The 14,424-nt window shown below is 43.5% G+C and overlaps 1 protein-coding gene across 9 annotated transcripts in view; it reads right to left on the reverse strand.

The window, feature by feature from the left end:
* Positions 1-3,837: 3,837 nt before the first annotated feature.
* pot1 (protection of telomeres 1 homolog) overlaps positions 3,838-14,424 on the reverse strand; it is a 48,041-nt gene continuing 37,454 nt past the window's right edge. For 6 of the 9 annotated variants that reach the window (XM_045705994.1, XM_014170000.2, XM_045705992.1 and 3 more), the window contains 10 exons: positions 9,916-10,100; positions 9,727-9,806; positions 9,559-9,585; positions 7,860-8,016; positions 7,205-7,410; positions 6,799-6,934; positions 6,597-6,679; positions 5,280-5,374; positions 5,013-5,118; positions 3,838-4,229 (listed from right to left, as the gene is read on the reverse strand). In XM_045705994.1, the coding sequence (XP_045561950.1) occupies positions 4,084-4,229; positions 5,013-5,118; positions 5,280-5,374; positions 6,597-6,679; positions 6,799-6,934; positions 7,205-7,410; positions 7,860-8,016; positions 9,559-9,585; positions 9,727-9,806; positions 9,916-10,100 (1,221 nt within the window). In that variant the 3' untranslated portion in view covers positions 3,838-4,083. The remainder of the gene's footprint in view (positions 4,230-5,012; positions 5,119-5,279; positions 5,375-6,596; positions 6,680-6,798; positions 6,935-7,204; positions 7,411-7,859; positions 8,017-9,558; positions 9,586-9,726; positions 9,807-9,915; positions 10,101-14,424) is intronic. The other 3 variants (XM_045705993.1, XM_045705995.1, XM_045705991.1) reach the window with 3 other exon arrangements.

Genomic DNA, 14,424 nt, shown 5'->3' on the forward strand with positions numbered 1-14,424 from the left:
CGTACCCCTTCATACATTCAACCTACAGCTGCGTGCCCCTCTAGCACTTGGGTCAGCGCACTCTCAAATGTTGTTTTTTGCCATCATTGTAAGCCTGCCACACACACTTTACGATACATTTATTAAACATAAGAATGAGTGTGAGTTTTTGTCACAACTTGGCTCGTGGGAATTGACAAAGAGCTCTTATAGGACCAGGGCACAAATAATAATCAATAATTTTGCTCTTTATTTAGCCATCTTACATATAAAACCTTATTTGTTCATCAAAAATTGGGAATAACTCACCCCAGGTTAATGAGAAGGGTGTGCTTGAAAGGATGCGCATAACTCTGCAATGTTGGGTTGTATTGGAGAAAGTCTCAGTCTAAAATAATTTTCCACACACAGTCTGTGCCTGCATTTATTTTTTTATGCTAGTGAGGGTCGAGAATCCACTCTCACATAGGTATGTGGTTGCAAAGGGAATCAGTGTCTTAACAGCTTGCCAAGGCAGGATACTCTGAACGCAGCCCTATCCAGAAATCTGGCAGTGGCTTCTGATTAAATTAAATTTTCACAGACCCGCTTGTTGCAATTTCGATGAGGCTCTCTTATTCAGATATCGGTAAGTATACTGGAGGCAGGGCATGGAAGGGATAACGAATCCAGTTGTTTGTGTCGTCCGTTTCAGGAAAGTACCTGCTCACTCAGGTGCTTCGCTATATCACATTTGACATTGTCCGTAAGTTAATTTGCACACAAAAAATCATACAACAATGGAAAGACATGTGTGTTGTCCTTGTTAATGCAGATAAAGAAGAGCTCCAACTTCTTGATCATAGCCTCAATTTCGTCCCGCACAATGAATATATTTGTGGAGAGTCCCTGTAATCCTAGATTCAGATCATTCAGGTGAGAAAAAACATCACCCAGATAGGCCAGTCGTGTGAGAAACACGTCATCATCATGCAAGCGGTCAGACAAGTGACAATTATGGCCAGTAAAGAAAACTTTAAGCTCATCTCTCAACTCCAAAAAATGTGTCAATACATTCCCCGCTGATAACCAGCACACTTCGGTATGTTGTAAAAGCGTTACATTGTCGCTGCACATATCATTGCATAGTGCAGAAAATACATGACAGTTCAAGGGTCTTGCTTTAACAAAGTTAACCATTTTCACTGTAGTGTCCAAAATGTCTTTCAATCTGTCAGGCATTCCCTTGGCAGCAAGAGCCTCTTGGGAGATGCTGCAGTGTACCCAAGTGGCGTCGGGAGCAACTGCTTGCATGCACATTACCACTCCACTATGTCTCCCTGTCTCCCTTAATTATTTGTCATGGCTTTTGTGCCATCAGTACAGATACCAACACATCTTGACCACCAAAGTCGATTTGATGTCACAAAGCTGTCCAGTACCTTAAATATATCCTCTCCTGTTGTCCTGGTTTCCAGAAGAGGATGTCTTCCTTTATTGACCCCCCCATAAACGTAACGGACAGATACCAGGAGCTGTGCCCGGTCCGCCACGTCTGTTGACTCATCCAGATGTAACGCATATAATTCACTAACTTCTATGCAAAGCAATAATTGTTTCAAAACATCTCCAGCCATGTCACTGATGTGTCGTTAAACAGTGTTGTTTGATGAAGCCATTGTCTGTAAAGTTCTTTTGGCCTTTTCCCCCAGCATTGTCCCAGCCATATCTGCGGCAGCAGGAAGAATTAAGTCCTTTACAATAGTATGGAGATTGCCTGTCCCAGCCACTCGATAGCTCATCATATAAGACGCTTCTAGCCCCTTCTTGTTAATGGTATCTGTTGCTTTTTTACCTGTCTTACTCCTCAAAAGTCGTCTTAATTCTCGATTATTTTTCAAATTGGCATGTTTCGTTTCTAAATGTCTACGCAAGAGTGAAGGTTTCAACGAGTTGTGAGATAATACTTTTGCACATATAACACAATGGCTGAGGAAAAGCACTACTCCCAATATACAGTTGAAGTCAGAAGTTTACATAAACTTAGGTTGGAGTCATTAAAACTCGTTTTTCAACTACTCCACAAATGTCTTGTTAACAAACTATAGTTTTGGCAAGTCGGTTAGGACATCTACTTTGTGCATGACACAAGTCATTTTTCCAACAATTGTTTACAGATTATTTCACTCTATCACAATTCCAGTGGGTCAGAAGTTTACATACACTAAGTTGATTGTGTCTTTCAAAAAGCTTGGAAAATTCCAGAAAATGATGTCATGGCTTTAGAAGCTTCAGATAGGGTAATTGACATCATTTGAGTCAATTGGAGGTGTACCTGTGGATGTATTTCAAGGCCTACCTTCAAACTCAGTGCCTCTTTGCTTGACATCATGGGAAAATCAAAAGAAATCAGCCAAGGCCTCAGAATTTTTTTTGTAGAACTCCACAAGTCTGGTTCATCCTTGGGAGCAATTTCCAAACGCCTGAAGGTACCACGTTCATCTGTACAAACAATAGTACGCAAGTATAAACACCATGGGACCACGCAGCAGTCATACCGCTCAGGAAGGAGACGCGTTCTGTCTCCTAGAGATGCACGTACTTTGGTGCGAAAAGTGCAAATCAATCCCAGAACAACAGCAAAGGACCTTGTGAAGATGTTGGAGGAAACAGGTACAAAAGTATCTATATCCACAGTAAAACGAGTCCTGTATCGACATAACCTGAAAGGACGCTCAGCAAGGAAGAAGCCACTGCTCCAAAACTGCCATATAAAGTCAGACTACGGTTTGCAACTGCACATGGGGACAAAGGTCGTACTTTTTGGAGAAATGTCCTCTGGTCTGATGAAACAAAAATAGAACTGTTTGGCCATAATGACCATTGTCATGTTTGGAGGAAAAAGGGGGAGGCTTGCAAGCCGAAGAACACCATCCCATCTGTGAAGCACGGGGGTGGCAGCATCATGTTGTTGGGGTACTTTGCTGCAGGAGGGACTGGTGCACTTCACAAAATAGATGGCTTCATGAGGAAAGAAAATTATGTGGCTACGTCGAAGCAACATCTCAAGACATCAGTCAGGAAGTTAAAGCTTGGTCGCAAATGGGTCTTCCAAATGGACAATGACGGCAAGCATACTTCCAAAGTTGTAGCAAAATGGCTTAAGGACAACAAAGTCAAGGTATTGGAGTGGCCATCACAAAGCCCTGACCTCAATCCTATAGAAAATGTGTGGGCTGAACTGAAAAAGTGTGGGCGTAGCAGTACTACCAGTAGAGCTGGTATGTGTCTCTATGGACGCAGGCCTTACTTTTTTTTAACCATTTATCCATTTTCGAGCAAACGGAATGAGAAGCAGCTACGTTTGGCTACATATGGACCATTAGTGGAATTCCCGTGAGAGAGTAACGGTTAATGTGATTGGATGTTAATTATTTGACTAGGCTACCTCTATTTGACATTGTCTTATTATTTCGCTGAACAGTGGATGGTTTCATTTTATTTTATTTTTGACAGCTACTCAAGCGAGAAAAAAACACCACCAAAATGTATAGCCCTGTTGGAAAATCTAAATGGACCGTTTGAAAATGTGAATCCCATTTTTATTTGGCGCACCCCGACGGTATTGCGTGTACCCCCCAGTTTGGGTATAGCTGATGTAGAGTATTCAACTCTTACCCCATGAGGTCCGGAGCCTGCTGGTTTTCTGTTCTACCTGATCATTCATTGCGCACACACCTGGTCTCAGGTCTAAACCAGTCCCTGATTAGAGGGGAACACTGAAAAAAATGCAGTGGAACTGGCTTCAAGGTACAGAATTGAGTTTAAGGGATGTAGACAATGAAAATGCCATGGTTAAATTCAAATTGACAATACAAATAATTTTCACATAATTTATTTCTAAGAAGGGGCAAAACAGAGTCTACACATACTGTCAATAAAGTACAAAACATATAAAATGTTGGTAAAAAGGAGGAAATAAGACAAAGGAAATGGTCAGAGACACTCAAAGCCAGATACATTTCAGCCAATATAATTTGTTTTATTAATTTGGAGGTATACAACTGTATACAATATTCACAAATTACTATTTGGCATATACATGATATTCTGTTTGGTTGAGTGCTATGTGTCACTAGGTGTGGCGTGAGGGTGTGTATGTGTGTTAGTGCCTCTGGTATCAGTGTGGCAGATCTGGTAGCAGGCCCGTCTCTGGCCGTTCTCCTCCACTGTGTAGGCACTGAGACACAGGTCCATCCATGGCCTCTCCGCTGGGCACAGGAAGGGAAAGGGCACAGACAGACATTAATACACCACACAAAACATGAATATAAAACATAAATACACCACACAAAACATAAATACACCACATAAAACATGAATACACCACATAAAACATGAATAGAAAACATAAAACATAAATACACCACACAAAAAATAAATACACCACATAAAACATGAATACAAAACATAAATACACCACACAAAACATAAAAACACCACACAAACATGCACGCATACACACACACCAAATTGACGCCCTTAAATACATATTTTAGCCTAGTCTGCTCAGGAGGACATGTGAATACTAATTGCTGTCCAGTCACTTGCTCAATTGCTGCAGTGCATTCACGCTCTGAGGGGCCATCTGCCTGGAAGCTCATCCAGCCTCATTGCTCACTAATGGGAAACCTCTACGCGCTGTTTGTCAATGCTTCATTAGAGCCCACTGTTGATGTGGGGTTAAAAACTCTGCCCTTGAAATATTGACAAAAACATTCTCACTTCACAGGTCTAGTTATGTGATAGTGATACATCAGTGGACAGTGCTGGAAGCAGCCTGCGGTAAAGCCTATATAATAAGGGATGTTTCTGGACAGGGCCAATGAGTCACTGTAGCTCAGTTGGTAGAGCATGGCGCTTTCAACGCCAGGGTAGTGGGTTCAATTCCCAGACGACCCATATGTAAAATGTTTGCATGCATGACTTAAGTCGGTTGGATAAAAACATCTGCTAAATGGCATATTATTATTATTATAATAATATAAGATTACCCGTGCTACTCCCTGGTGGGCAGAGTCTGTCCATGGTTTCCTGGACCCTGTCTTGTGCCTCCTGGTCAGCTGCTGCGTCCTCAGCTGACACGTGGAAGAAGGATTCCTGCCATAGGGTTAATGGCGTTACCAGTTAGACAACAAGAGTACAACACACATAGAGCCCAACTACCCATTCAGACCTGTTGGCACCAAGTCCAAAAATATTCAAATGTGTTGTGTCTGTCTTGTCTGTTCATATGGACTGCCACCCGTCCCCTCACGTACTGCATCTCTCCAGAGCAGGGCCTCCAGGGAGCCGGTGCCATCCTGCAGCTCAAGCTTCATCAGTAGGCCATACTGCAGAAGCTGCACCCCGAGAGCTGGGCGAGGGAAGAGAGTCGAGAGGAGAGCCATAACATTAAAACCACATGATTTAAGAGAGAGACCTGAGCAGAGGCAGGAGAGGACGCATGGCGTAACTTTACAACCTAAGGTGCTGCTGAATCAGGAGGGAAGCAATAACATAAAACTGAGGATTGGTGGAGTAAAGAAACACAGCAGACGTAACATTGAAAGTGCCGGTGGAGAGGAGACATAAGATCAAAACAACTGAGGGTTCAGGAAAGGGGGAGGAGCCTAGTAACAAGAGGGAGAGAGAAGACAATACAGTCCAACCAGAAGAGGCTGGTGGGAGGAGCTATAGGAGGACGGGCTCATTGTAAAGACAAATGGAATAATTGGAATGGTATCAAACACACCAAACATACGGAAACCATGTTTGACTCCGTTCTATTCATTCCATTCCAGCAATTACAATGAGCCCTTCCTCCTATAGCTCCTCCCACCAGCCTCCCCTAGCTGAGGGCCTGGGGCAGAGAGAAGATCAAGAACAGCCAGTACATTTAAAAACAAAGAGAGGGAGAGAGGGATGAAGGTAATCCTAACATGATCAAAACGGATGCGGTGACCATAGCATTAACAAACCGAGACGTCACAGACACAACAGAGCAGTGAAATGGAAAACCCAGCCGAGCCAGAATATCCACGAAAGCTGAAGAGGAAGCAGTTACATAGCAAAAAACAGCAAGAACATAAACCCAGGTCACCGTGAGAGACCTGTCTCTGTGTATTGTAGCTCATGTTCCGCAAAGACCAGGTCACAGGTGTTCAAGCCAATCAAGCCCTTAAACCTTTACTTTTATTGCTAACTGCAATTTCATTACCATTTCCTTTTAATCCGATCTTTTCCCTTTTTAAAACACCAAATACAAACATACACATAGGAACAACTTTCAGAAGCACATAAACAACAACTACATCTTCATTGCCATTTCCATTACTAAGATGATTCATCTGACTGATAACCTGTGTTGTGTTCAGTAGGCATGGAACGTAATGAACAGAGGTGGTGTTACACAAACTGCTCTAATAAGATCTTCCTACCACTGCAAAATGTTTGGCTGAGGTTTTGCCTGTGAACACGACCCAGGTAAGAGGCTAATGTGATCAAGGGGTGAATAGGGAGAAATGACGATGGGGTCAGGTTCACACTAAATCTCCACCACCTAAAAGGTGTACACAGTGAGAAAGAGATCGTCATACCGTCTGCCACACTTTTCTCATCCCAAACCTCTACTCCTTCTCCCAATGACTCTCCCACTTTTAGTTGGGAGCACTGTTTGCATCTGAAAAACAAAGGCATAAAAACCCACATCACATTTTTGTGTATTTAAGTACACTGATGGACAAAATGTGGCCTGTGTCAGATGTGGCTAAGACAGTCACTTTCAAGATAGATACAGACCCATAGTATCTTTTCGTGCCCCGGAAGAGGAAGGGAGCCGAGAGATCCATCGGGGTCATGGTTCCTTGTGGTGACGTCACTGGGACAATGTTACTGTACGCGGATGCTATCCGACACGTCTCCTCCAAGGTAGCCCCTACGGGAAAGCAGACAAAATAATGGATAACAGTTTAGCCTTTGGCGTAAAACATAGAATCAAACTGTCATAGCGAAGGTTTTAGAAGGTAAACGTGAAATGCATCACTAAAAAGAGACACGCGTCACTGTGTTTCAGTAGAAATAGATTGCATTTATATAGCGTTTCTTTACTAGGTTTCAAGTCTGTACGGTTGTGGCCATGAGAGGAAGAGAGATGCAGATAACGCTCCGTGTCTCCATAGTAACAAGGCAGTTGTGTGGTTCTCACCCTTCAGGAAGATCAGCTCCTTTGCCTTGCCCTTTCCCATTAGCTGGCTGGACATCAGAAGGGTCAGGGTCCGGCTGGGGGATTCAGAAGGAGGCTCTCTGGGGAGAGGCAGAACCAGAGTCCAGTACCCATTATTACAAGGTCCAACATCCTTCTGGGCCTCTGAGAACAAGCCCCCCACTGTGACATCATCAGGGACATCCCGTCTGAAAGGTACAGGGCAGTTTCTCAATCATTTCTCAATCTATTCCTGACTGATTAGTGCTGTCCGGAATCCTTGGGACGTCCCTACCCTAAACCCTAACCATGTCCTTAACATTTAAAAATGTTTAAACGTTAACTTCAAATGGGGTAAGGATGACACAAGGATCCCAGATAGCAAGGACCATTCCTGATTGACACCCAGAGAGTGCACACATCTGTTTCAACTAATCAAGGGCTTGGTGATTAGTTGAATCAGGTGTGTTAGTGCTGGACTAGATAATTGTGCACACCTGGGGGTCCCAATGGATTGAGAGAGACATGTGCGAGTATGTATATGAAGAAGCATGGATAACCTATGACCTCACAATTGGAGATATGTAGCTAATACAATCAAGTGAATGTTGTGTCTTGAGTGTTCGTGTTTGGTTGTCAGTGTATAGCAGTAACTCACATGGTTTTACACTTGTGACAGAAGAGTTTCAGGGACTGGTAGAGTCTCTGAGGCTGGTAAGACTTGAGCTGAGCCTGAATGTGGAACATCTGAGGGGGTCCTCTGCTCTTCACTTCAGCCAGACTCACCTGTTCCACAGTGTGGTCACACGTCCTCTCTACAAGTGTCAGAGTAGCTAGCAGATTGTAACGGGCTAATGTGATACTCCATTAGCCGTTACAGGATTGGTACGGTTTGGCGTAGCATAGAATTTTCCACCAACCTTAACGATACTATCTTAGTTCTCGATTCACTCCAACATGCACCTTCTAAAATGCCCATGTCCAGTCGCAGCTGGTTCGTTTGAATGTAGAAAATGCTCCATTATTAAAACAAATTAGGGCCTCCCGGGTGGCACAGTGGTCTAAGGCACTGCATTGCAGTGCTAGCTGTGCCACCAGAGATTCTGGGTTCGAGCCCAGGCTCTGTCGCAGTCGGGCCGCGACCGGGAGGTCCATGGGGCGATGCACAATTGTCGTCCAGGTTAGGGAGGGTTTGGCCGGCAGGGATATCCTGGTCTCATCGCGCACTAGCGAGTCCTGTGGCGGGCTGGGCGCAGTGCACGCCAACCAGGTGTACGGTGTTTCCTCCGACACATTGGTGCGGCTGGCTTCCGGGTTGGATGTGCGTTGTGTCAAGAAGCAGTGTGGCTTGGTTGGGTTGTGTTTCGGAGGATGCATGGCTCTCGACCTTCGCCTCTCCTGAGTCCGTACGGGAGTTGCAGCGATGAGACAAGACTGTAACTACTACCAATTGGATACCACGAAATTGGGGAGAAAAAAGAAAAAATAATGTTTTGCTCTATTTCAAATCTTCTCTCACTGTGTTGGATCATGTCATGGAGCAAAACAAATTATTTATTTTAATAACAGAGCATTTTCTAAATTTAAATGAACCACTTACAACTGGACACAGACATTTTCAGAGATATATATTTAGGCGAATCGAGAACGAAGATAATATCGTCAAAATTAAGGTTGGCCGCAAATTCTCGGTGCTACCGAGAACTTATCGTATCTAGGCTGTAACGGCTAATGGAGCAGCACATTAGCCCGTTACAATCTGCTAGCTAGTGTCAGACAGGACTGCAACAAATCAAAGACATAGACTTCTATCACAGATGTGGATGTACATTAGCAGTGGAGGAGTAGTCTGAAACCCAGTTTCCATTGTACTGGCTGAGGGTGTGAATTACACCTAGACTGGGAAGTGATTTTGTACTGGCTGAGGGTGTGAATTACACTTAGACTGGGAAGTGATTTTGTACTGGCTGAGGGTGTGAATTTAACCTAGACTGGGAAGTGATTTTGTACTGGCTGAGGGTTTGAATTACACCTAGACTGGGAAGTGATTTTGTACTGGCTGAGGGTGTGAATTTAACCTAGACTGGGAAGTGATTTTGTACTGGCTGAGGGTGTGAATTACGCCTAGACTGGGAAGTGATTTTGTACTGGCTGAGGGTGTGAATTACGCCTAGACTGGGAAGTGATTTTGAACTGGCTGGGGGTGTGAATTACGCCTAGACTGGGAAGTGATTTTGTTTCTTGAGATGTGTTTCAACCCTTTCTTTTTCTGCTCACATCCTAATATTTTACAATTATATATGCTTATAATTTGCCCACAAGTATAATAAAATAGCTCCATACTTCTCATTTCATACCTGTAGCAATTTCATCTGGAGCAGTACCTAAAATGACAGCAGAAACTTATGTGGTGCCATAAGTTTCCTCCAAACCACAGCCTTCCAAGCCATTATGACTGTAAGCAATATTAACAGGAAAACGGGATATTGTACATATAAGCATCAAAGTGAAAAATGTCAACATACCAAAAGACTCTGGTGGTGTACTCCAGACTTCAAACATGGACGAGTCATTTATGTCAGACTCTGAGAATGTCTCCAAGATCCTGAAACAATGAGAAAATACACTTAAAAGATTGGCACGTCAAGCGAAAGTGTCCTATCATTTAGGCCTGATGAGGTGACAAAACAAATTGGCAGACAGCCCCCTCTTACCTTTTGAGGTCCAGTATATCTGGGCTGTCTTCAGGCAGCACGCGTAACCCCCTGCCGTATGAGGTGCCCCCATGCAGGTGGAAACCCAGGTGTCCCGTCTGATCAGACTGGCCAGAGTCATTGCTTGGCAACCGACTAGCCCCAGGAACTGCGTGTAGGTTGTATATACGAAGGTATGACCCGGGCTAGCAGGAGAAGGAGGGGTCAAAGACATGTTAGAAATGTATGTATCACTCCAACCCCTCTCAACTAATGAAGTATGTTGAATGCTTTGGTTCAAAATAGCACCTGCATATTGGAAATTGATGAGGTGGAGTCACTGTTTCACGATCCTTGGATTTGAGTCATCCAATGTTATCCTTTTTGCAATGCCGATTGTAATTTTTTTTTAATGTAGTTGCAGTCTTCGCATCAGACGGAAATCAGCACCAGACATCATATTGCTCCCCATAGTGGTCATTGAATCATTTCCCTGTTGCTGAATAACAAGTAGCAGGATGCATCAGTTTAATTTGACACTTGCAGCCAGAAGAGGGCGGTATGGTACCAAATCTAAACCTTTCCCGTGATACCGAGACAAATCAGGTTTAAGAATTTTTAACAAGTATATCTCATCAAGGGTACACAAATCAGCTAAACTGAATGTTTTTTAACAGATGAGCTTTACGGTCACGACCAGCTTCAGGGTGACAGGAACCTGACTTCACCTCTCATGCTCTATCTGTGAGGGCACATGAGTACAGAATAGTAGAGTGGTAGGGGAGCACCGTTTAACTCTACTGCTCATCAGGGGCTTTGTTCAGCTTCTGGCCACAACATGGCCTAGTATCGTGTACCTATCTAGTAACACTGGCCATGTTTAAAAGACACCATACATTTCCTTAACATGTTCTTGTTTAGTTTTTTTGTAAAGCGACTGCACAAAGCAGGCATTCCAAAGAACATTTATGGAATTGTGAGATACAATTCTTAGAAGTATCCTCCACAGGGTGAAAAAAGCTAACAGCAGAAGAAAATGTTCCAATTCATTCTTTATCCTCAACTGCAACATCTACAGCCCAAAGACATTTGGGCCTTGCAGACAGACATTTGGGCCTTGCAGACAGAGGCAAGCAAGGTTTGCTTAATGGTCTCCCAAAACCTTCCTTTCTGGAGCAACACTCAGTTCTGAAGATTCCATCAGTCAGGGTTGACTGCAGCACAGGGGGTTGATAATGGTTCTGGGGGGGAGGGGGGGCACCAACATTTCAGCACATTGAAGACATTTCACAGAAACATTGTCACAATATCCTAAGTATAAAAACAAATGAAAAGATCAACAACATTGGGGTGTCCAATGTTTAGTATTTGAGAGTTCTGTGAATTGGCCACAGTTTTGTTTGTGTTTAAATGCCAAAGATAGAAACAGGTGTTAGAGCCGCAGAGTAAATGATTAATGCTCAGAGACTGGTGAGAGAACACAGGAGGACAGTGAGACTTTAGAGAAACGGGGGTGATGCTGCATGCTTCTGGTTCAAAGCCAGCCAAGCCAAGCACTGCTGCTAACCCCAAAGCTGTTCCTGCCTTTCTACAGCTATTAAATCTACCATCCTCTGCCCAAAGTAGCCAGGTGTGGTTATAATGAGAACACATACTGAGCCAAGCGATGGGGGCTTTCTTTCAGCCAGTGACAGCCCTTGTTCCTGATATATTTCGTTGACGCATTAGGGTGACGTTTTCTATCCGCTTAACAGTCATCGCCCAAAAATACATGTTCAAGTGCGTCTGTGTGACCAAACGTCATGAGCCCACCGACTAACAGTGTCTCATTCTCCGAGTGACGCAATGATTGCTCAGTAAACGATTCTCCAAATTCAGAAGATTGCTTTCAGCTTTACAGTTTCTTAACGAGTCAGGCTCAATAAACCAGACCAAACTTTAGTCGCCTGGCAGAGAGAAAACCCCAACCTAATTTCACACCAGTCTTTTTATAATAGAAGGAAACTAGAACCAGAAGCTAGAAAGAGAGCTGACATTACTCAGTTACAGGATTCAGGGGTTGTGGGTGGGGAGTGGGGAGACTCACAGGAGAGGGGAAGGGGAATAGCACAATAAGTGTAGCTCATTGAGATTAAGCACCTCGATTAAAGTACAATGTTTGGGGCTCTTGGCACCCATTTTGTTAACACTTTTCTGTAAGGTAAACAAAGTCAGACAAAGTGTTCCCTAAGATACAAGATTAAAACAAATGAGGAAACAGTGCATTGAAATTTCACTTTTTTTTTTAACAAGAGCTGCCATAGTAATGAAGGTGGTTTCAGACCATGCTCATGTGACAAGTAACCTTGTGTGAGACCTGAAGACTTGTGTAGACTCCCTGAACTAATGCCTAGGCTTTAGCTCAGCAGCCTAATACCGTCTCGTGGAACACAGGAGACCCGGGTTTGAATATACGTGCCTACACACACACACGCATTTCAGCCAATAGTTGTCTGAGGAGATAAGTTATGGAAGCACAAGTGTGTTCAGACAGCACAGGTGCCCTGTCTCGCTCTTGTATTTCTCTCGCGCTTCATGAATAACAGATGATAAGATGTGTGGCTAGCAGGAGGCCACAGTGGTACAGTATGGGGGATGGGCCTAACTACCCACAGACAGAAAGTCATCTCTCTGGTCAACATGCACGGTCCATGAAGGCTAAAGTGGTGGGACATTTACATCGAGGCGGCAGGTTATTCCCACTGTAGAGCAGGCCACATGTTCAAAGTTGTCCATGCACCCAGTCACGTAACTGACACGCTTTAATGCAATCTCAGAAACCCAGGGTGAGGTAAAACACCGGTGTGACAATGGGACTGAAATCCTCAACTTGAGACAACCTGAGTCAAGAAAGGATACAACTACTAGGAGAGTTGCATTCTGGGAGCAGACCAATGGAACTAGGTCCAGTTTTGAGTTCGACTCTCCACATTGCAATTCTAATGAAGATGTCAATAAGCCTCAAACCCCCTCATCCCAACAATGATTAAGGACCCTTCACAAAACAGCAATGATAGGAATCTGGAATCCAGGTGCTTCAATGACACCGCGACCTCTCTTGGTCCAGACACCAGGGTTCACTTACAAATGGGGCTATTTATACGAACACAGACCTACGCAAAGCAGCGCTCCCAATTTGTCATTTCCCCCCCCCCTTAAAGAACTCTAAAAATGGCATTGGGTTAAAAATGTCTTCTCACAGAAGCCGAGCATGGCAGATCATGTTTTCGCAGGCAAAGGGAGCGAGCGGCGTAATGAAGCAGAAGTGTGAACGTTATTCTTTCTCAGAATGCTCTCGCCATGCGCAATTGCTTTTTAAAGCATGAGGAGAAATGGTGTCTGACACTTCTGTACTTTACGAGGAGACTTTCAACCACAGCGTTAATCTCATTTTCACCATCATACACTGTGTTCAACAAACAGGAAGCAAGGGAAAGGGGGTGTGGGGGAAGGGGAACTGCATCCAGTAAGTGCAGGGTCAGCTGTAAATAATCACCATAGGTTGTCCTCGAAATGTGTACGTACACATGGAAGGTCACTAGCTATTAAGGGACTCCACTCTGCCTATTTTCTGACTAAAAGCAAATGAACACCTTTCCAGTTTATTTAGAATAAATTGAATCCATAAGTAGTTCTCTCTCAGCAGAAAAAGTATATATAAAAAATAAATAAAAAAAAACACACACACACACACACACACACAGTTGAAGTCGGAAGTTTACATGCACCTTTTTTAATCCTTAACACATTTAATCCTAGTAAAAATTCCCTGTCTTTGGTCAGTTAGGATCACCACTTTATTTTAAGAATGTGAAATGTCAAAATAATAGTAGAGAGAATTATTTATTTCACTTTTATTTCTTTCATCACATTCCCAGTGGGTCAGAAGTTTACATACACTCAATTAGTATTTGGTAGCATTGCCTTTAAACTGTTTAACTTGGGTCAAACGTTTCGGGTAGCCTTCTACAAGCTTCCCACAATAAGTTGGGTGAATTGTGAATTTTGGCCCATTCCTCCTGACAGAGCTAGTGTAACAGTCTGGTTTGTAGTCCTCCTTGCTCGCACACACTTTCTCAGTTCTGCCCACAAATTTTCTATACGATTGAAGTCAGGGCTTTGTGATGGCCACTCCGATACCTTGACTTTGTTAAGCCATTTTGCCACAACTGTGGAGTATGCTTGGGGTCATTGTCCATTTGGAAGATCCATTTGCGACCAAGCTTTAACTTCCTGACTGATGTCTTGAGATGTTGCTTCAATATATCCACATAATTTTCCTTCCTCATGAGGCCAGCTATTTTGTGACGTGCACCAGTCCCTCCTGCAGAAAAGCACCCTCACAACATTTTTTTATTTCACCTTTATTTAATCAGGTAGGCTAGTTGAGAACAAGTTCTCGTTTACAATTGCGACCTGGCCAAGATAAAGCAAAGCAGTGTGACACAAACAACAACACAGAGTTACACATGGAATAAACAAACATACATT

Source organism: Salmo salar, chromosome ssa23 (genome assembly GCF_905237065.1).
Source record: "Salmo salar chromosome ssa23, Ssal_v3.1, whole genome shotgun sequence".
Lineage (NCBI taxonomy): Eukaryota > Metazoa > Chordata > Actinopteri > Salmoniformes > Salmonidae > Salmo > Salmo salar.